Consider the following 21,831-nt stretch of genomic DNA (forward strand, 5'->3'; position numbering starts at 1 on the left):
TGGTTCATTAATCGCGTTACGCTGAATTATTGCGTTCGCCGTAATAAATCGACAGGAGTCCTCCCGATGACTCTGACGGGGGTAAGCGGGGGCCCCGTTGTCGGTTTTAAGTAGCAGTTTACACGACGAGGAGCAACGTTTACGCGTCGCAACGATAAATTAACCAATATCGCGAGTTACCTGTAATTAGGCTTCGATCCACACGAGCAGTCGCGCTTTCTTTCGCGTCCCGTAGTTATTGATTGCCTCGAATCTCATCGTAGCACGGATGTCGTTTCGACTGGACAACTCGAGCAATCTGATGGGTGTCGCTAGAGGAACCTTTCTTCCATCAAAATTAATATCATTTTCCGTATGAAAATAATGGATTCGCTTCGTCAACGAACCTCGATCTTTCTTTATCGAACTTCGAAATTAACCACTACCATGAATCTTCTTAGTTGGACGCTTTTCAGCGATATAATTTCACTCGTCGATCCGTACGACACCAAATCTCTCCACCCTTCGAAACTGGATCACGCGTGGCGCAGATCCACGCGTCGTTTCAGGGCCGCTCCCGGCCCTTCCTCCCTTAAGTCGTATCAGAAAGTAGTAAGCGCCACTTGTTCCTCGAAATTACGGTCCCGATCGTAAGTCTTAAAACGTGACCGGATTCCCAACTACGGAAACTTCACCGGCCAGACAGAGAGGCGACCGAGAGGAGGGAGAAAAGGGTAGGAGAGGAGGCAAAAAAAGAAAAAGAAAAAAGAAAGAACGTACGAAAAGGAGGGAAGAGAGAAAAAAGAAAAGGGTAGCAGACCCACGCGGAGAGAAGGATGGAAAAGGGTTCCGAGGTTGCAGTTAAATAAAACCGACAAAAATCTTCCCCGGAGGGCGCGCGAGGGGTCGTTCCTCGGGTGGCACGAAGACACGGCCGCGGTGGAAATCGCTCAGACGGCCGCCATGTGTATAATAATGTTAAAGAATGTTAAATGCGCGAGAGGGGGTTCCGGGAGTGCCCCTGGCCGCATACATTAGTTGTTAACAATGCTATAAAGGACACTCGGCCCGTGTCTCGCCACCCCCTGCGAGGCAGCGCCGGCCAGATTTACGGCCGCTCCTTTCCGCGCCCGATTCTTATGTAACGCGCCCCCGCGACATCGTGGGGGCGAACGGACCGCCGCTACCGGATCGGCTATGAATGAAAATATTATTTAAACGGCCTGCTCCCGCTCCACGCGGTTCACTCGTGAGGATACACATCCTATGCTTTCGAGAGAGGTTTCTTTTCAGCTCGAGAGAAATTCTAACAATGGCTGTTTCTCTTTTTATTTTCGCGCGAGCGTGAAAACCCGCCGAACCGTATTCGATGGAAGATTCAAGAATTTTAGTGGACAGAACGATTTTGTACTGTGAATTTAGGAAGTCGCGTTCTCAGACTGATCGTAAACTAGATTCCTTTTGAACAACGGATAAAAAGAAAGACGAAAGGCGTGGTTTCCCAGCGCGCGTAATTCCATTCCCGAGGCTAATTAGCCGACCCGCAGCGCGCAGGGTAAATTACAGTAGGCGTCGTTCCCGTTCGAATTAAATGGAAAAACTGGCGTCGAAGACAAGAGAGAGAGAGAGAGAGAGAGAGAGAGAGAAAGAGAGAAAGAGTGAGCTGCATTACGGTAATAGATGTAATTCATCGCGAGCCCGCGGGCACTTGACCGCGCGGCATTTCCTAAGCAACCCCGAGTACGCGCGCGCAATAACTTATCACCCTTGTCAACTCGCGCAAGCTGCAACCCTTGTGATAATTGTTTAAACCGACCGCGGCGGGCCACCCCTTTTAGCCCGTCGAGTGGACCGTGGCCGGCCGCCTCCGGGCGCCTCGCGCGTTCGTGTAGAAACTTTATGTACTTTGAGCCGGACCGTGTAGGTACTTAATTACGATTAAATTACACCCCTTAAAACCCGTGGCGAACTTCGAAGGCACTCGCCGACCGATAATAAATCGCCGAATAGTGGCGCCCCGCTTCCGCGTCTGTTTTCTGCAATTTTTCGCGACGCGGAACGACTCCTCTCTCTTCCAAGAGACCGAGGAATAATCGCCTTTAATATTTCCCTCTCGATTTCGAAATCTTCGCACGGTAAATTTCAAGTAAAATCTCTGAGAAGAGAAATAAACGAAAATACGAGAGAGATAGAAAGAGACATAGAGATGAAGGGTCGAAAACGAACACGGAGAGCACGATGAATAGACTTTGGACGGTCTCCAAAAAAAAAAGAAAAAAAAAAAACGGGGGCGACGTGTAGCGAGCGAGAAAGCGGACGGAGGAGATGGAGAAGAAGAAAGAAAGGCTCGAGAGGCGAGAGAAACGAGACAGGCTGGAACACTCGAACGGCGAAACGGAACGAGGCCGTGGCGAGGAGCAGGAAACGGCGGGGGAGCGGGGCCGCGATAGCGAGCAAATAATAGGGAAATGATTTGCTCCTTGTTAGATAAAGGACACTGCGAGGGGACTCGCGAAAAGAAATATTGCCCGGAATGAAAGGAAACGGGCGAACGGGGAGGATCGAGAGCGCCGCTTCGGCCCCCGGGGGAGGAAGCGGATCCCTTTTCCTCGGTAACCGGTCTCCTCCTTCGACTAGGTCGTGCCAGGTCATCCGTGTACGCGTATTCTGCTCGATTAGCAGTTAAATAGCGCCCCGTGTTCCTCCTTCCTTTGATCCACTTTCTTCGTACGCAACGCGGAACAGGGTAGGAAACAGTGTCGCGAATGTCTGACAATTTTCACGATTCCTCCACTATCTTATTGCGATTATAAATCATCGAACGTGGAAATTGAGAAAATTGTTGTATCCTTTGTGGTTCTTCGAGACTGCTCGCGCAATATGTTTTTGGAAGAACCGATGGCAACGGGGGTGGCAATCGTTACCCATGAGTGGCGGCCAGGGGTGTTAGCCAGAAAAACACGATGGAAGCACGATTTTCGTCCAGTCACGTTTCATCGCTCCCGATACTGTGTCCCGTTTTCTGCTGCTTATTCCAATTCATTATTTTACCATCGACCCGATGATATCGCAGCATTCTCCGTGGTAATCGATAACGGACTGCTTACGTAATTACGCGAGCATTTAACATTCCTCTCCCCCTCTGGAAACTTTTGTAAACCTTCCAGTCTCTCGCCCGTTGCCGCGGCAAAAGGTATCGACGATCGACACAGCCAACCCCAGTTTTTATTTCGCGCGACAGAAATTGTACCGTGAACTGGCAACGATTTCCAGCGACGTCGACCACAATCGTTTCCTGGTAAAACCGGCGACAGGTGCTCGCGCGACAAGGGTTTCCCAGAACCGCGGTAGCCTCGATCAGGTTGACGGGATCGCGCGTTTAGCCAGATTCGTGCGACGCGTAGAAGAAAACGGAGAAAAAGGAAGGGCGAGCGAAACAGGGCGGAGGTGCGATTCCGGGAACGAATCGGCGAGCCTTTCTACGCTCGGCCGGGCGAAGGGTTGACTCGTGGTATGGCGTAGGTGGAGGTCGAGGATAGGGTATGCATGGCGGCGGAGAGTCCGGTAGCGATCATCAATCAGAAAGGCAGTCAGCCGTCCGTCGGTTGGTCGGCTGGTCAGCCACGTCCAACGCGTACGAAGTTTCGCGCGAGGAACGCATCTACCTACGAATCCGCGAGTCATGCTTCGACTACCGTTGCCCCTGACAATCGATCCGGCAGTCCCGCCAACCTGCGCTCCTTCGATTCTTCTCTTCCTCTTCCGTTTACGGGAAAATCGAGACTGGTTCTGTCGTGGTTTTCGAGGGGGTTGTTGTTCGATTCGGATCTCAAGTTCGCGAGTCTGAAAATGTGTAATCGCGTTTCGACAATAAGTTCGCGGAACCTCTCAGCCTTGTTTCTGTAGAACGTCGATGGGGATGATGGTTCGCGTTGCACTTCTTATTGGTCGGCTGACACTTTCCAAACAAAATGCTTCGGGGTCCTCTGACCTCGGCTCGTCGCGACAGACGAACCAGCCGCTCGCAGATCTCTCAACGCGACCGTCTGCTAATTACCCCAGGCAATCTCTCTCATCCCCCTCCTCGACGCTGCGCTCATGGTGCGCGTCTCCGTTTCTCCGTGACGGTGTTCGCAGCGTGGCGCGGTTTCCGCGAAAGAAAAGCCGCCTAAGAAGGGACCGCGGCTAATGTCCCTTAAAAGTAAAACGCTTATACTTGGTGATCGTCGCTAAGCCGATTTTAAACCCGCTGCATTCCTCGTCGCGATCGATTCTTCCTATCCTCGAGTCTCTTTCAATAGGAATGCTATCTTCTACACTCTCGTACATCTCGACTTTTATCAATTTTTCAAATGTTCACCAATTACCACCCAGTCGAACCGTTTAAAGAGCCTGCCAAACAAACCGCATCCACCCTCGCGTCTCGCGTTCACAAAAAACTGCCTCGCTCCTCTTTCACCGCGACTTCCTGTCCGCCTCGTGCCCCTCTGACCTTCCACCCCCGTATTGAAACGGTTACAAAAGGAGTTGACGGCATCGCCCACGGACCAGGGCCCTCTCCCGCGTTGTTTTCCCGTGTCAACGTCCTGCCCGCGGCCCGGGCGACGAATCAAACGGCCATCAGGGCTGGCAGGCCTCCTTTCAAAGCGGCCACAGAGGGCGGCTTAACACTCGGACCCGGTCGGATGACTGGGCGAGTTTGCATTATGAAGCCTCGCAACTGTTCGCTAAGAAGCGCCTCGCGGTGTCGGCTACTTTTTATCGCGCTGTGAGGCCGCTCGCGGGCAACAGGTTTTGCCTGATCCCCGGAGACACGCCGGCCTCTCGATTACCCCGGCTGTTAAGAGGCGAGCCTCGAAGCGGAGCGCCATTGTCGAACGCGGCCCAAGTCGTTGGTTCGAGGCCAAAAGAGAACTGTCGTCCTCTGTACGCGGCGACGCTTAACTTAGTTTCGTCGTCGATCCGCGGACCCCCGACGACGGATATTGGCGCAGGTGCGCGTCCCCTTCGAAATTCTTCGTTCGTCAATCTTCGCGAGATGCTGGATGGGCTATTGGCAGGAGTCCAGTCACGTGCTGGCCGTGCCGATCTGCTGTTCGAAATTGGGCTAGTTTCCTCTTCGAATGTGTCGCGACCAGAGACACTTTGTTGGAATAATTCGTTGAAAAATTGCCACGTGTGAGTATCATGGACGCGTTAGTCGTTGCAACCGAGAACTTGAACTTCGTTTCTGTTTGTTTAACTCTGAATCGCCATTACGAAATTATTCGTCAAAAGTAGAAGACATCAGACGTCCCTGACAAAGGCTTGCAGCGCAGGTTCTCAATTCCCTGCATCGTCCAGTATCGACCGAACGGTCCGCCAGGCGAAGGAATCGTCGCGACTCGCAATCTCGAGGAAGAATCTCGGTTTTTCCGCGGCGAAGTCGCGTCGCGAACATCGGCAACGATATCAGCCCCGTTCTTTTTGCCGTCACTCCGGAGGATCTTCCTTACCCCTCGCCTCGTCCCCCGCGCGAGTCTCGTTTTATATTAAAAATGAACTGTCGCCTCCAACGACCACGCGGACGGGCATTCGACTGTAGCGGCGCTTTTATTTGATAAATCGCGCCACGACCTTCTCCGTCGGTCATCTGAATTTCTAATGCATTATTCCCACCCCGCCGCATCTGCCGGGTGGTAACGTCGATTCGCGTTTGAGGGAGCGAGCCGAGGGTGGGACGCGACGATCCACGCGCGCTACCCCCTCTGTTCGATCTCCCTCGTCGTGTCGAGGGACGATTTTCGAATCGATATCCATCCTTACATTTCTATGATTATCTGTAATTTGCTTGTGGTGGATTGGATGCGTGCGTTGCAACGAGGAAGGTCGGAGAGTGGCTCATTGCCAAATAAGCTTTCAATTGTAAATGTTGAAAAACTAGAGCCGATCCTCGTGTTAATTCATACATTTCCATAATGGATGTTGAGTGAAAAGTTCACGTCTGAACGTGCGGGGTAACTTTAGATCAGCCTCGCGTGGGGGGCCAGAAAATGTCGCGGTGGCTAATGCGCGAGGCTTCCGGTCGAAACGTGGCAGTAAGTAATGGCGGGCGTAGATGTGAGAAAAGGAGTGCAACAAGGCCGATGCGCAGGAAGAAGAATGCAGGAAGAGAACCGAACGGAGGAAGCGAGAACGTGCGAAAGAAAAGGGAGAAAAAGTGTATGTAACAAGATTAACGAATCTTTTTCGCGAAAAGAATACACGATGCACTGGTACAAAGGGCGATTGTTGCATCGATAATCATCGTACTATGCACGCTCGACTCGGTCAGTCAACTCGCTACCACCCCCTCGATCCATAAAACCATCGGGACAGAAGTCGCGCGTACGGAGGACGCTAATTGAATCGCCACGGCGAAAAATCATCCGGCTAGGTAATTAACATCCACCGATAGTGTTGCTAAGTAAACAATTAATAATTTGTTTCCATTGTCGCGGTGGTCCGTGGCGAGTTCCGCGCGCTCGTCATCCACGCGCTCATCCATCATAGTTCTCGTTCCCTTTTGCTTCGCCTGCTCGCCGCGTATAATGTTTCTCCCACTTTTTCGGCCGCGCTTTTCCGCGCTACATACTTGGCGAAACCTGCCAACGGTTAAACGGTTTATAAACAGTCCCGGACCGGCGATTTATTAGCCGAGGGTCGTCGTGAACCAACCCCCGAAACTGCACTCGCGCGTGTGCCCCTTTTGCCACCCAGCGTCGTCTCCCATTTTTTTTTTTGCTACTTGTATAAGACGAACTTCGAACGTCGAGGAGAGATATCCGTGGAAGAAGTGGATATAATGGGTGAAATTTAGGGAAAGCGCGTGCACCGGCTCGCTGGCGAACATAATTAACGGAGAGACATTGAACGTCGAGTCACGCGGCGTTTAATCTCTTCCTATAAATCTGTTTCTTTTAATAATTCACTTTTTCGACGAAGCGAGACGAACATTTTTTTGCGCGAGACAGACGCGATCGTTGTTTTTATTAACCAGTTTCCACGGAGAAACGTCTGTCCTTGTTTTACGAGTGACTAGAGCAACCGTAGGAAGAAACCCTCCGAGTTATTCGACGGCGTCGCTCCCCGCAGCCGAAAATATGGCCGCGACGTCCCCGTTGCCTTGGAACGTTTCCATGGAATTATTATTGAGGCTGGCTATGAAGGTTTGTCTCACTTTGCGGCCGATTTGCATGCGTCCCGTGGGAAAAATTCAAGTATCGCGAACGTATGGTGTTCTCCGGCTCCCTTCGTCGGATTTACAGCAAGTGGAGAACGCGAGAAACGTGGCACTCTTTCATTTCGCGTCTGTCGAGGAGAGGGTTCGCGTCGAAAATTCGTACCAACGTTGGACGAATTCGATGCGTGAAAATTCACCGATCCCATGTTCCACTTCAGTTTCAGTGGCGCAACTATTACAAAGCCCTCGATCAATCGAGGACGATCGTGAAACACCGTCGACCAGTCCACTGCTCCTTTTCAAAAACCATTCGTTCGCCAGCGTATCCGCGCGGCTATTATTTACATCTCACTAGCACCGATCCCTTCTGATCAGATTTCCGCCGGCACTTTCGCCGCGATTCATCGAGCCTCGCGCGAATTCATCAATCTTCGGCCACCGATGCTGGCGGGGGTGGAAACGTTTTCATCGAGCAACGCTGGTCCCGAGGCCTCGAGCCGACGCGACCGTCGGACAATAAAAGAGAGCGGACACCAGAACCAGGGAAAGAATGAAAAAAACAGAACGAAACACGCGGGAATCGGCGCGAGACGGGAGTGGAGACTCTCTCTCTCTCTCTTTCGAGGGTGGACGGAATTGGGAAGGAAGAGGGCTGCGCGGAGGTTACCCCTGAGGCTTTTATAGCGGCCCATTTGGCGCAACAACGAGCGTGGAAAGTTCTTTTAGTGTCGGGCCACAGATTTCCCCGGGTCGAAATATGCGCGCGATTATGGGGTTCCGGATTATCAATTTGTTATACCGTGTTTATTATTCGAGCACCGTCGCCCGACCACGCGGAGATCGGTGTTGTAACACGGAACTCGTTGCTTCGATCCCCGTTTCCGCCGCGAGTGCTTGCCAAGTGTCAGCCAGAAAACTGCGAGCGGTAACTGTTACCGTAAATTTCTCGAGGTGTTCTTTGTTTCTATGGGGTTGCCACACAGGGATGGTAATTTTATTTGGATGTCTTTCATAGAAACTTCTTCTGCTCTTTTGTTGGGAATTAATTTTTGATGATAGGAATATAAATTGGTGTTTTTTGAGGGACGAGTGGGTTCGAGACGTCTTCCGTTTGAGGGGGTTGATGGAACTTTTCGATTCGAGTTTGTACAATGTTACAGAGCAGCTGATAAGAGGGGCTCACGAGGGTTTACGTCGGAGAATTGAACTATCATTCGATTTTATGACCGAACGAGCTTCACGACCTTCTGTTTTCGACGATTCAGCCGCCCACGGCCTCTCCAAATTTAGAAAGATCGAACAACGCGAGATACACTGTTCAAGAAATTTTTCCTCCACACGATAAGGATCTTTTACAATTGTATATTGTTTAAAAGAACGAAATGTCTATTTATTCACTTGTGGCAATTCTGAAATGTTCCGTCTCCGTATTCTCCTCTCGTGCAATCAGTTTTTTACGCTTATCAGCCACGATCGAACGCAACGAAAGCCAAACCACCCCTGCTTAAGAAAATTTGTAGAAATTCGAACGGTTCCATTCCCAAGCCCGTTCTTTATCCCCCGGTTAAATACGTTCCCGGCGATATCATAGTCTTAAGAGCACCCCTCTCTGCCTTCCCTTTCGTCTCCTCTGCCATTTTTTTTCTCTTTCTCTCGTCGAGCAAACGCAGCGGCTTCTAAGGAGCTCGCTGGCTGGGATTTCCTAGGAGAGTTATCTCTAATTCGCCGCGGATTTACTCGCCAATGAATCTTTAAATTAGATGCTCCTCTCTGTCTCAACCCTGCCTCCCTCCAGCGAGCCAGACACCTAATCGTTCAATCACCTTTATCACGGAATCGACGGGAGTCTTCCTCTGGCTTTCTTACAGAAATCTCTGTTCCCTACGAATCCGCGTGTTTCTTATCGCTACGCTCGGTTACAACGCGTGTTAAATCGATCCTGGAACTCTTCTATGCGAACAAACACGTTTCTATATTAGTACGAACTAACGTTACGCAAAAAGTTGAACACTTCTCGATTGGAAAATTGTCACGAGAGATCGAAACACCGAAACATTCACAACCACAAACCACCCCCTCGAAGTTGAAACTCGCGAACGAACAAAAATCACCAGGATCTCACCGCCAAACCAGACATTCAACTTCAGCATCCGCAGACACTGCCAATCCATCCGTCTCCGCGTCTCCATCCGAAAATTTCAATTAGCAGCCACTCCGGCTGTAGGTCTCCGCCAAGGACGCGGCACGTCCTTCTTCGAAGACGGCTCGCGCTCCCCCTCGTGCGTCGCCGTTGCTCGTATTAAATTCCAATCAGTAACATCGACGCGTTCCACGTTTCCACGCTGCCACTGGTTCCAAGCACGTGAGAGAGAGAGAGGGAGAGAGAGAGAGAGAGAGAGAAAGGAAGAGGGAGAAGGAACGACGTCTGATTAGAGGAGTTACTCGACCGGAGGGCGGCGTGAAGGCGCTAGAGGGTGGCGCGGGAACCGATGATGGTTTGCCGGGTAATTCTTGCTGGATCCACCAGCGGCAAAAAAGTCACGGATCCAGCGGTGTTTTTCACGACGGCTTGTTCGAGGCGTCTCATCAGTCACGTCGCCGGCTAGCAAAGCGGAGGCGCCAGCCCAGAAGACTCTCCTTCGAAACGCCGATGTGTCAATTAATCCCTGCATCCCCCGGGATACGACTAGGCTAGAGGCTGGATTATCATTATCCGCCGGCCGCTATCTCCTACCAGGATGTCCCACCCTGCTGCGAGGACACCGTATCTTCCTACTTCGCGACGGGGATGTTGTTCTCCGTGCCGCGGAGACACGCCGCTCCTGTTCCCTCTGGCTAATTTATATCGTCGCAACGCGACTGCTGCTGTGGCTGGTAATTGTGCGCTGGTTTTCGAGGGTTATCCGTGTCTACCGTGGTTTTTTTTTTTAGTCAAAAATTGAGCGTTGCTGGTTTTGATAAATAGAGTTGGTAGACAGGGTTTCTTGAAATTCTAATAGGACTAGACGAGTGACTTCGTGTTGGCTAGTTTTCCAGATTGTTGGGAGTCAACTACTGTACTACACTGTATCGCTTCTGCGCGATCTCTTTCCGTTCCCTAATTAATCAAATAATTAACATTGATGCCGACAAAATTAACAATGAACATAGATGCCGAAACAATGACAACGTGTTAACAAGAGAAAGTCTTCGACAATAGGCGCAGACGAAGAACCGTATCTGCGCAAAAAGATCAGCGAACGACCGTTCTCCATGAAGCCAGTAGAATCTCGGCTCCTCTATAACCGTATGAACTCACTTAATCCCTCTCCACGGCCTCCCTTCGTCCACCGCTCATAATCCACCCCATCCTCGATGTTCAGCGCGCATCCTACATCTTAAAATTCCTACACGGACCGTTGGGGTGTCGTCCAGCGCGACGATAAGGTCCGTACGCGAGAGGGTCGAAGGCAAAACGCGGCCAGTGGAAGCCAGGGCGAAAGAGGGAGAGAGGATCGGTGGCAGAGGAGCGGGCAGCGTGAGTTATGGCCGTCCCGACGCTCTCTCCCGTTGGCCCTGGGCTCAATTTACAGATGATTCCGCGTGTTACCGCCTGGCCAACGGCTGGTTAACCTTCCTGCCAAACGCTTAATCTTCCGACGTGTCCCGCGACCGAATCGTCCCGCGACTTTCCACGGATAACCGAGCCGACGACGCGGCAATCCACCCTAGATGAATGGACGCGGCCCACGGCGGCCGTTGCGGCTCTGTTTTCGCCCATAAACCCCTGGCCACCCTTCCGATCGCGGTGGTGGCGCGCGACCTTGCGTCGAACCGGCCGCGCCAGGGTCCTCCGCGGACAGATTTATCGCTCCTCGATGGGACGACAATAGCCAACAAGTTGCTGGAAAATGGATCGCGATTCTGCCCTGCCTCCTGGTACGCCTGGCGATGTTGGGGTTGGTCCAGAGACGCTCTAAAGCGTTGGTTGTCGTTTGCGATTAGCAATTGCTGGGTTATCGTTGCTTCGTTTTTCCTCGCGATTTTTCTTAGGGATGATTCTCGATGATGGACAGAGAATGATGCTCGATCGTGAAGAGATAGAATGACACGAGAGAAGAGAGACGATCGTATGGTATCTTGATGAGAGGCAACGACGACTGGCGCGTTTTGCAATTCCATTAATTACCAGAACGATGACATCGAGTCGATTACAGCGGGCGCTATCAATGCACGGCCGTAACGCGATACTTGGCCGTTACTTCACTTCCGGTTGCACAATTCGAGGACGACGCGTCGCTTCCTGCCGGCAGGAAATTGCGTTCAGCCTCGAGCAGCCTCTCGAACGAGTTTCTCTCTCGTATGAAATCTTAAATGGAATTCCAACTGCGAAGGAGGTCTCCTGTGACCGTAAGCAAACGCGAGCTTGTCGTTACCACCCCTGCGAATGCACGGAAACCACGCGTCAGAAACCGAAAAGCTAATCGACGTGAATTCTGGGTGCAAACCAGAACGAACGTGGAACAGGGTCCTTGCGGTCGGTCGAAGACACCGGATTGTACGCGGCCGGTGAACGCGATCCGTCCCCGGAAGACAATAATTCATCGTCATTGAAAGGGTTCCGGTGCGCCCGCATGTGTTGGCCATCGGTCTATCGATTGTCAACGGCTGGCTCTCGCACCGCTGGCGGATACATCATAATTTGCCGGCGAATGTTTACCAATGCTTTGGGAAACGCGCGGTTTTCGCACGTGACGAGGCCCAGATGCTCCTCCGTCGAGGAAAAGGAGTGGCTGCGGACTGTCATTAGCCGACGGACAACGGGCACCCCGCGGAGGGCCTGGACGCGACCCTGCGTTCCCTGCGAACCCGTGCACGGGTGCATCCTGGTGTCCATTGACTTGGACGACGATAGTTTCTGTTTCGTGAATGAAACGAACGAATCGTTCGACCAATTCTCCCGCGATAATGTAATTTACATGGTGCAGAAGGGGTAGTTTGGTAGTTCGATCGGAGGTTCGTCGAGGGTGGTCAGTGGTGGAAGAAGCAGTTTAAGAACACTTCACGCGTGTGTTTACGTGTTCTTGCCTGTAATTGATTTATGTTCTACGATTGCAAACGATTAGATGTCCTGTCAGATGAATAGGAGGTTGATAGATGTTGATGAATGACGGATCACGGATCTTTTCTCAATGAATGCCTCGCGTTGAACGACGATGCATTTGTTGATACGTAAAAGGGGTAATTTTCGGTTTCGTCGGTTTGTTTTTTAGCTACCGAGTTATCGCGGAGGATCGCTCGAATTGGTATCGGACAGGCGTGATGGGCTCTGAATAGGAGTGTTGAGAATAATTAGAGCTCTTTCCCAGTCGTGGCGCAGGCCGATTCCTATAACCATTAGAGCTACGTGAAAGGGTTGTAAAATCGTGCGGTGTAGCAACGATAATCGTCCACGGATACGGCCAGCGTTAATTGACTCAAACGTTCGTCGTTTCACCCCCCATAGCGCGGGTTGAACGAAACGAACCCTTGAATTGTCCTGTGGGGTCCCTCGCAATTAATAACGCGACTGAAACGACGAAGAGCAATCGAATCCCCACTTTACAACCGACCTATAATCTAACCACTGAACCTCCCGTTCTCCAAAAGAAAACTTCCGTCTTATCCACTACTTCAACCTCTCGTCAAGTCGCTGCCGCTTACCTTGCTGGTTGCTCTTCCTGGTGGTCTTCTTCTCCTTCATCCACGGGTACTCTGGCACGTTGACGGACGGATCTGCGACCCCGTGAGGGTCCATCATCGCGTGGTAGCCAGGATGGTGGGAACCAGGGCTGATGGATCCTCCGGTTCCCGGGGAATGCTGGAGGGCAGCGTCGCCTGCTAGCTGCGGCAACGCGGTCATGAACTCCGCCATGGAGGGCTGGCTGTTGATGAAGCCGGTCTCCGCGGAGCCGCATGTTGGGTCCATGGCTGGATGATGGGTCCCGTGCGGGGGCAGCCCGGCCGGGGCACCTGCCCCCGCGGCCACCGTGGCCAGCCAGAAGCCACCCCCTCCGTCGTTCGCCAGGACGGGTGTCGTCGGCCTCGTCTTCACGCTCGCGACCTCCTTGCCCGCGTGGACCAACGCCTCGAGGTGCCTTCCGGCTAGCTGCGACGGGGCTACGCGGTTTTCTACCTGGTGCGACAGGGGTTGTTGCTTGCCGCGCATGGGACGATGAACGCGCTCGTTCTCGTCGCTCGTTCAGTCGGTGGAGTCACGATCTGGTCGCGCGTGTCGTAGGTGGTAGTCAGAGTTTGGAAGCCAGCGTCATCGAGAGGGGGGTGTAGAACGCGAGAAGCAGATCTCACAGAAATTGAAAAGGATCGCGCGTCGCACCGCGTGTCGGGTGCGCACCGCGAGTCATAGTCGCGGGGTCACTCTCGAGGGAAAACGGTAGCAGCAGCAGCGGTGCACCAGCGACCGACAGCTGGACCCACTTGAGCGTATTCACCGGGTCATCTCTACGCAGTTCACTGGAGCGAAGCACGAGCGCGCACAGAAAAACACAGAGGCCCAGGGGCTACCACCGAACCACAGACGAGTCCCGCGGCCGGGCCACAACGCGGAAGCACTTTCACAGAGATCGGCGGATCGATGGACGGTCGCGCGAGATCGGCACGAGAGAGTGGCGCGCACCGGGATCGCGTACGCCGCGGCTACCAGGAGCGTTCCGATCGGCCGGAACCCAGGCAGGCAGGCTGGCTAGGCAGGCGAGCCAGCGATCGCGATGTACACTTGCCGAGTGATGTGGCAGAGGAGGAGGAGAAAGAGATGGAGGTGGAGGTGGTACGAGAAGGGCGACGTCGGAGAGGCGAGCTAACCGGGAAGAGAAACAGAGACAAGAAGAGCGAGAGAGAAAGAGAGAGACAGAGAGAGAGAGAGAGAGAGAGAGAGAGATAGAAAAAGACGGCGATGTGGGAAAGGGGACGAGGATCCAGCTCGATGGTGGCGGAAGCACTGGGTGCACCACGGCCGAGGGAAGGAGAAGGGGACGAGGAGGAGGAAGAGGAGGAAGAGGAGGTCGGCAGAAGACGAAGAAGAGAGAGACTCTCGAGCGGTGACTTCCACTCGAGCACTCTCCGGCACCCTGACGAATTCCACGCCGCGGTCTTTTTCGCTTCTCCAGTGTTCCCGGTGGCGTGTCTCTGTTGTTACTGCTGTCTCGTTTCCTCCGTGGCGGTAGTGGGGCCCCGGCGACGGCGTCGGGGTTCGCGTCACTCCGCGCTTCGGCGTCGCGGTTGCCTCTCGCCCTCTTCCTCTCTCACTCTCTCTCTCTCTTCCTCGATGTGCGTGCCACTGGGAGAGTCACGTGACCAGCCGCTAGTAGAACGAGTCGACCAATGGGGCGGCGGTATCGCGGCGGCCGAGGCACAGCCCTCCGGCGTCGTAGGCGGGCTGGACGTTTCGCGTCCGTCTGAGGGCACGGTGAACCGGCAGGGTACGAAGCTGCGAGGACGAGCGGACCCGTCCGCTCTGCGCTCTCTGCTGGGCCGCGACGCGGCGCGCCACCAGTGCGCCCAGCAGACTCTCTCCTCCTGTACGGCTCGCCCCACGAGCACGAGGCCGACTTGGGCGGTCATGGATTCCGGCGCAACTGTGGGCGGGACGCGCGAGCGCGCCGCTTCCGACGACACGCCACGTGGAGGGGAAGTTCTCACGTGCTCGGCCACGCGGTTCCACTTCCCGCGGGAGGAACGCTCCCGGAGAAGGTAAAGATCTCTCGTTCTTGGATGGATGGGCATGGATGGTTCGATTGTGGTTGGTGAAGGGTTTCGCTTGGACATTTTGTTCTGCTCTTCCTTCGATGCTTTATCGTTCGCTTGGTGAAAACGAAGGGAAATCGCGATTCTCTTGTGGGAGACAGATCTCGTTGTATCGTATTCTGTTTGTCGAGTTGTAAATTTTACGGGGGTAGTAAATACTGCAGCGGGTTCGGGGATGAAACGGTGGATGCGAGGTAGTCGCAACGGTTTCCGGGTGCTGGATGCGCCGGCTGGTGTTACGACGACTTGCCATGGGGCAGTTTTGATGACAGATTACCCTGATCCGCTTTGTGGAGAAGCTCTCATTTAGACAGCCGGTTTGATCGAAAACTTTCCGACCGCTTTTACCACCGGGCAAAAAATTCGCATCGCTACCCTCCTTTTGCGCGGTACACTCTGAAACATAGACGAATCGCGTGCGTGTTCCTCTTTTCTTCTTTTGACGTATTTAAGATGCGGTAGAACAGTGAGCTTTTCGCTGGGCAGGTTCGATACGTATTGCGCATCGTTCAGGGGTGAGAACGGGATCTTTTGTTGCAGGAAATCGATAGAAAAAAAAACTGATGGATGGATAGTTGCATGGGGAATGAAATTTCGTTTTGGTTCGGTCTTGTGAAATCAATTTTCGTCGTACGTTATTAATATATTTCATATCCGAGCAAGCGAGTGAAAAAATCCTTCTCGGTGTAGACACGCGATTCCGTGCACTATCGACTCGTAGCGTAGGGTTAGAATCGAAAATTTTCGAGAGGACAAATACGATAGAAAGAGAGAGACAGATTGAGAGAGAGAGAGAGAGAGAGGGATGGGAAGGGCGACAGGCGAGTGGCAAACGCGAACGAGGGCGCGGATGGCTCCGAGTGGAGAACGGGTGCGAGAGAGCGCGAGAGGGAGGAGGCGAGCTACCGCCACATCTGCCGCCAGATTTAACTATACATTACAGACACACGATATGTCAAAGTCCTATACTTCATATCGACTCCGCTATTTATTAAAAGTTTCATCGCGCGCACGCCACCGTGCCGCCCCGCTTCAACCCCCTTCTTTCAGCCGCGCCGCGGAGGAACATAGGAAAGATGCTCGAAATATACGAACGAAAAGTTTCTCGACGGAGGAATATGGCTGGAGATGCAAAGGGGTGGTGGATACTCGAGTCCTCTCGAGGACTCCGCAGATTTTTCTTCTTTCGATCGATAGAATTGGAATTTCCATTCTCCGCGTTGCTTTGGATGAATTGTTTCTAAGGGTGGAATGAGGTGAACGAGGTAACTTTGTCGCTGTGATTCTAATTATTAGATTAGAAACTAGATAATAATAATTTCTTCGCAACACACTTTCTTCCTTAAGCTTGCAAGCAGACTTTTTCGTCTCTCGAATATAAGCTTCTCGAGCAATAAAAAATAACCACGAATATTGTTCATTGCTCTCGCGTTCTTCCTCGGAGGTTTCATCGACATCGTCCCGGTTCTTCTTCTCGGATCGAGGAAATTCCCCGTCCTTTTTTGCGGCAGCGCCGCGTGCTCGAATCCACGAACGTTCACGCTTATCTTATCTCGGGCAAGCTTAATACTAGAAAAATGGGAGATTCCAGCCGAGGCCCCTTTTTACGATACTGGAATTTCTGTCTGTCAGTTCTCTCCGTTTCCTCCGGCTGCCACCGATTGCGAAATGAAGTTTTATATTAAGCTTCGACTTTCTTCCCTCTCTTTCTTCCACCCCTCGCCACCGCTTCTGCTCGTCCACCCCGTTTTCTCAGCTCCGCGCGAACTCCGTCCCACCGTCCCTCGCTTTCTTTTTCTCGACGCCTTCCACCTCGCCTCTCGCACCCCCTTATATATTTACGTACCGATAGATCGTTATGTCGGCGTTTGCATATATATTGACATCGCCACCCCTTCCACGAAGATGCGGCTAATATATAGGCTACCGAGCGCCACGAAGAAAGTCGCGTATACTCCGTCTTAGCACCCTCTTTCAATATGCTTTTAGGTCGCCAGATCCTCGACAGATTTCGTCTTCGTTTCGATCATCTTGCGATTAATACTCACAGAAGGTTACAAATTTTGTCTACTGGAAAGGGTTGAATGGTCGAAAATCGGTAGTCAATTATCTACGAAGTCTTTACGAGCCTTCGCAACCGGAAACGGGAACTTCGTTTCGTCTTACCCGAGAGCATGGTCCCAGAAAGCAGCACACCCTACGTTGGTCGCATCCGCCATTAAAAATAAACCGTCTCTCGTCGCCATTTTAGCATGGGGCTCGATCTGTCAATCACCGGACCACCGAAACGAGCCCTCCCCGCAAGGGTGGCTTTTGTCCTTCGTTCACGAAACACGACTCCCTGCAGACCCTTCGAATTTTTTCCTTCCTCTCGTCCGAGGCGAAGGCGAACTCGTTAGAGACTCCAAATAAAGTCACTCCTTTCCCACCCTCTCGAGCGATGCTCGCACTTTACACAGTCTGACGATTATTATCGAAACAAAACGATCTCCTCGAGCGTTACACATTTTTCTGACGCTACACGGAGTTTCTGAAGCGCGCGAGACGCAAATTCCCTCGAGAGGGTACGCGGCAGACAGCAGCAGGCGTCAGGTCACGCGAAATCTCCTCGAAGGGTGGCGGCGAGTGGAAACTGCGGCGAAACTCGGCCAGAAACGTCTCGGCTGTGCCCGTATCAGCCCCGGGCCGGATATAAGCAAATTAAACATGCATAATTAAAACGAAATAGCGACGTTCCTTCCGTCGCGCGGCGGCACGGCACGGAGGACCTAAGGCGAGGTTGGTCCTCGTAGCAACATCTGGCCGCTATGAAGTATAAAGAGGCATGCGATATCATCCGCAGTGAATGCTTAATTAAAACCTCAGACTCCGGTGCCGGAGCTTCCCCCTAGTCGCTCGCTAATCGCAAGAACTGCCACTCCCGTTCAACCAGGGGCCCTGCTCTGTCTTTCTGCACCGACCGTCCTCGTTCATCCGCCACGCGGCTTCCTCTCCGTCCCGCCGCACCCTCCGTCGATTCGGTGCACGCGCTTAGAAAATATTTTAGACGATGTTTTGTCCTGCGAACGACTTGTCTCGATAGGAATCGCGCGTCTGGAAGTACTGTTTTCACTATTTAAACGTATTGGTATTGGTTCCTAGACGGGTATCCTTGTTAATTGTTTCTACCAACCTCTGAAACGAGAACGAACGATTCACAGTACTAATACGATGATGGATCTTCATATAAGTTCATTTTTTCTTAAGCTCATCCGTTCGTTTCGTTTTAATTCCACGAGAATCCAACTTATTTCGCAGTCTCGTACACATTTTCAAGTGCGCTCGATCAATGACTGATCCATCGACGGATCCAGCGAGTATTATCGTTCCTCGTTCCGTGGGATCCCTCTCAGGGGTGGCTGCTAGAAAAGAGAGGGATCTCCCCGCGAGAACGCCGCCCTGGAACAAATCTACCCGGGAGGTATACAGGGCAGGTCTAGGGTCCGACACTTGGCGCAAATTGCCCCAGTAAGTGTAGTGCATTAATCTTTGGTTTGGTTTGCTCTCGGCCACCGCGTGCGTTGCGGTGGCCGCGTTCCTCTCGTAAACCCCCGACACGCCGCACATCTCGAAACCTTTTCGGGTGCTCCTCGACTCCCCACTTGGCGAGGAGGTGTCGCCTCGTTTCTAACCGCGACCATCTATGGCTCAACCTGCTCGTAAGAGCATCCGTTGGACACGTGTCTCTTGCTTTCGAGTGACACTGTAATTCGATTCGATTGGAATCCGTCAGGTACGCAAAATTTGAGTGCGAGCAATGAAACACTTTCTCGCGATGAAATTGAATTTAGCAAGAGAGAGAGAGAGAGCAAGCGCAGTTGGGAGATTTCCGAAAGTTCCACAGCCGCCCCGCCCATTTGCAGAGTTTTCAGCCCCGTTCCACGCGGTGCTCTCGCCGAATCTCCCGTAACCCTTTTGTCCTTAACCGGCCACCTTAACGTCCGCGCACTTGCCGCGTTGCGTAATGCGAATACCGTGTCGCATTCCGGGAACTCGGGACACCCGAGCAAACCCTTCTTTATTCGATTAAATAAATTGGGAGCGATTACGTCGGCCAGCCACCGGCTAATGGAGCTCGATGCGCGCCGATGCGCCTCGGGTAATTAATGGTGCCGATTCGCGAGCGTGTCTATCGTCGTCTCTTTTGGCACTTGCCAACGAGACGAGCGACGATTACTCGCGCTTCTGGCTCGCGGGAATTTTCGTCGCGGTTGGTATAGTCGCCAGATCGCCGAGTAGATTCGTGAAGAATTCATGCGAACCGAGCCACCCGTGGTCGATCGTGGCGTCGCGTTCGAAACGCGAAGCCGCGCGTGCACGGGGGCATCGCAAACTCTGCTGTGGTTCGGGGCCTTGGTATTAGGCGAAATCACTCGCCGGTCTATCCACGTTGGTGTTCCCAGATTGCAATATAATGACGTCGTAAGTCGACGAATAATTGCGGAAATTTGTATATCCAGCCCCGCGGGACTCGCCGTGGCCTCGATAACGCGTTCCTCGAATCCACTGAATCCTTTATACCGCCAAAGCCACGCCGCCACCTGCCGTGTATTACTCTTCCATGGAAACGCGTTTTAGAAACACCCCGCCGAATTCTCTTCGTTGGAAATAAATGAAGCTCGTCCGCTTTCTTTTTTCACCCCCACGCATCAATCCAATCCCCTGTTTCTCTTCGTTCCACTTCCTCCTTTAAACGAGCTCGATCTCGACGTTAAAGTTGTAGTAAAGTAACTACTAGATTCGTATCCTGGATCGATGCGATCACGATGAACGCCAGCGCGCGCCTCAGGTGTATCAAGTTATCCTCGCGCGACCGTAGTCCTGCGGCTCGAACTTCAGTCGCCTCGTCATCCCTTCGCGGAGCTTCGTGACTTGCGCGACCGTGACTTGGCACACGGGTCCCTTGGACCTTGCGAATCGTCCGTTTGAATCGAGATGGGTTCGTTTATCCACGCTCTGGAATAAAATCGCCAGCGAAACATTTGTACGTGTAGTAATAAGAACGTTTGAGAAGCGAGCAAGAGTCGGAGGACTCGTTCGTTTCCAGCGAAACGCGTCGGTTCGAGGGAGAACGGTCGAGGGGATGGGGGTGCGAAAGTTGGTCGAAGACGGTCGATCGGTTGCGGCACAAATTACCTCTTTAACGAAAGGTTACCTATTCCTCTGGCCCGGAGGATCGACCACAGGAGGAAAGATCGAGTGGCCCCCAGGGGGGCGGCGGGGTGGGCGCGGGCGAGCCTCACGGTGGATAAGGCCACGTCCGTTGCCTTTCCCCGCTCCGTGACGTCCACGAGGCGGTCCGAGTGACAAATAGATGTACGCGGCGACCGCACGATTTACTCCTTGCGAAGGGATAAAAGCTTCCTGACAAAATCCTGCTGTGACAGCGGATCCAGCCGTTACGGCCGTGTTGCTTCTCTCCCGCGACTAATCGTCCCGCAAAAAAACCCTGCGACTCGAACTCCCACCCGGGGCTAAAAACCACTATGACTTTCCGCCGTGAGTTTTAACCGGCGATGCTGTCCCTTTTTGCGGGTGCGCGCGAACGGAACGCCGTCGAGAGTTTCATTGTTTCGTGGAACGGAACATTTTTCTACCAGCTACCCATTTTAATAAAGTTCCGACGCGGTCGAGATTGTAAGCTTTGATCTGAAATTTTTGCGTGCAAGACGAAGTCGGTTCGACGAAGTAACAATGATGGCGCGGCGCGACCGCTCGATTAACGGGAACGTTTTCCATTTTCTAAATAAGTCTCACAGGGCTGGTTCCTGCGGGGCGATAAGTTCGAGACGGCTCTCTCTCTCTCTCTCTCTCTCTCTCGAGCTAGCACGAAGCTGCGGCGAAGGACCGGGTGCCTTCTTCCGGCACTCAAGCCGGCTGTATCTCGCCCGGCTCACCCTTCCACGCGGCCCCACTCTCATTATTCCAAGGAAATTAAATATGTCACCTGATTCTTAAAGTTAATTGAACTTCGGCCGCGTCTCGAATCGGCTCGGCCGACTTCTAATTCATTAGGATAATGTATTTGGGGCCCGCGTTTTGGCCGATCCGCCCACACTTTCGTAAGGGATGTATAGTTAAGCGTAACCGAAGGATCTGCTGCGAAATTAGCGTGCTTGTTCGAGTCTTAAAAATCGTGGTAGTAGCTTAGAATTATTCATAAACGATGCTTCTGATAATGTAATACACAAGAGCAGCACAGAGAAGAAACTTTCATCCCCTAATTTTGATAAATGGAGCGTTTGGAATCGAGTGAATGTAAAAGCAAAATTGTCAAATTCTCTTACAAACTCAGCAACGTAGAATCGTGCAGAAAAAACACGAACAACCTTCGAAGCTATCCAGTGGCCAAACGTTGGAACGATACTCTGCTCCACCGTCCATATCGCGACTAGACTACCCCTACGAATCTATTCTGCCGCTGCGCCAGAAAAGAAGAAAAAAGAAAAAAAGGGAGGAAACCATCCAAACGAGCAAAAGAAGAGAGGCAGAGAACGAGCTCGATCGAAATAAATCCGAGGCACGTATCGTTGAACCCGCGGAGCGTCTGTATTTTAAAACAACCAAAAGAGGAGAGCGCGGTCGCGGGACTCGGGGTCCATTTAAATCTGTTGAATGGCTCGAAGGAGCAGAGCAACGTTCTCTTTCAGCGCGGGGATCCGGCAACAAAGGCGGAGGTTTTACTTTTAAATTTAGTACACGCCCGGATTTCCATCCCCCGCCTACCCTCCTCGTTCTGTTTCCTCGCGACTGGTCGGTAAGTAAAATAGGGATTTAGACGCTGCTCGGGTTTATTGCTCGAGCCTGGTCTCCGGTGGTTACGATAAATC

General features: G+C 52.5%; 1 protein-coding gene across 1 annotated transcript in view; it reads right to left on the reverse strand.

Moving 5' to 3' along the window:
• Positions 1-13,367, reverse strand: part of LOC143425200 (uncharacterized) — a 29,590-nt gene extending 16,223 nt beyond the window's left edge. The window contains exon 1 of the mRNA XM_076897825.1: positions 12,863-13,367. Within this exon, the coding sequence (XP_076753940.1) occupies positions 12,863-13,367 (505 nt within the window). The remainder of the gene's footprint in view (positions 1-12,862) is intronic.
• Between the last annotated feature and the right edge of the window lie 8,464 nt (positions 13,368-21,831).

This window comes from Xylocopa sonorina, chromosome 7 (assembly GCF_050948175.1).
Source record: "Xylocopa sonorina isolate GNS202 chromosome 7, iyXylSono1_principal, whole genome shotgun sequence".
Lineage (NCBI taxonomy): Eukaryota > Metazoa > Arthropoda > Insecta > Hymenoptera > Apidae > Xylocopa > Xylocopa sonorina.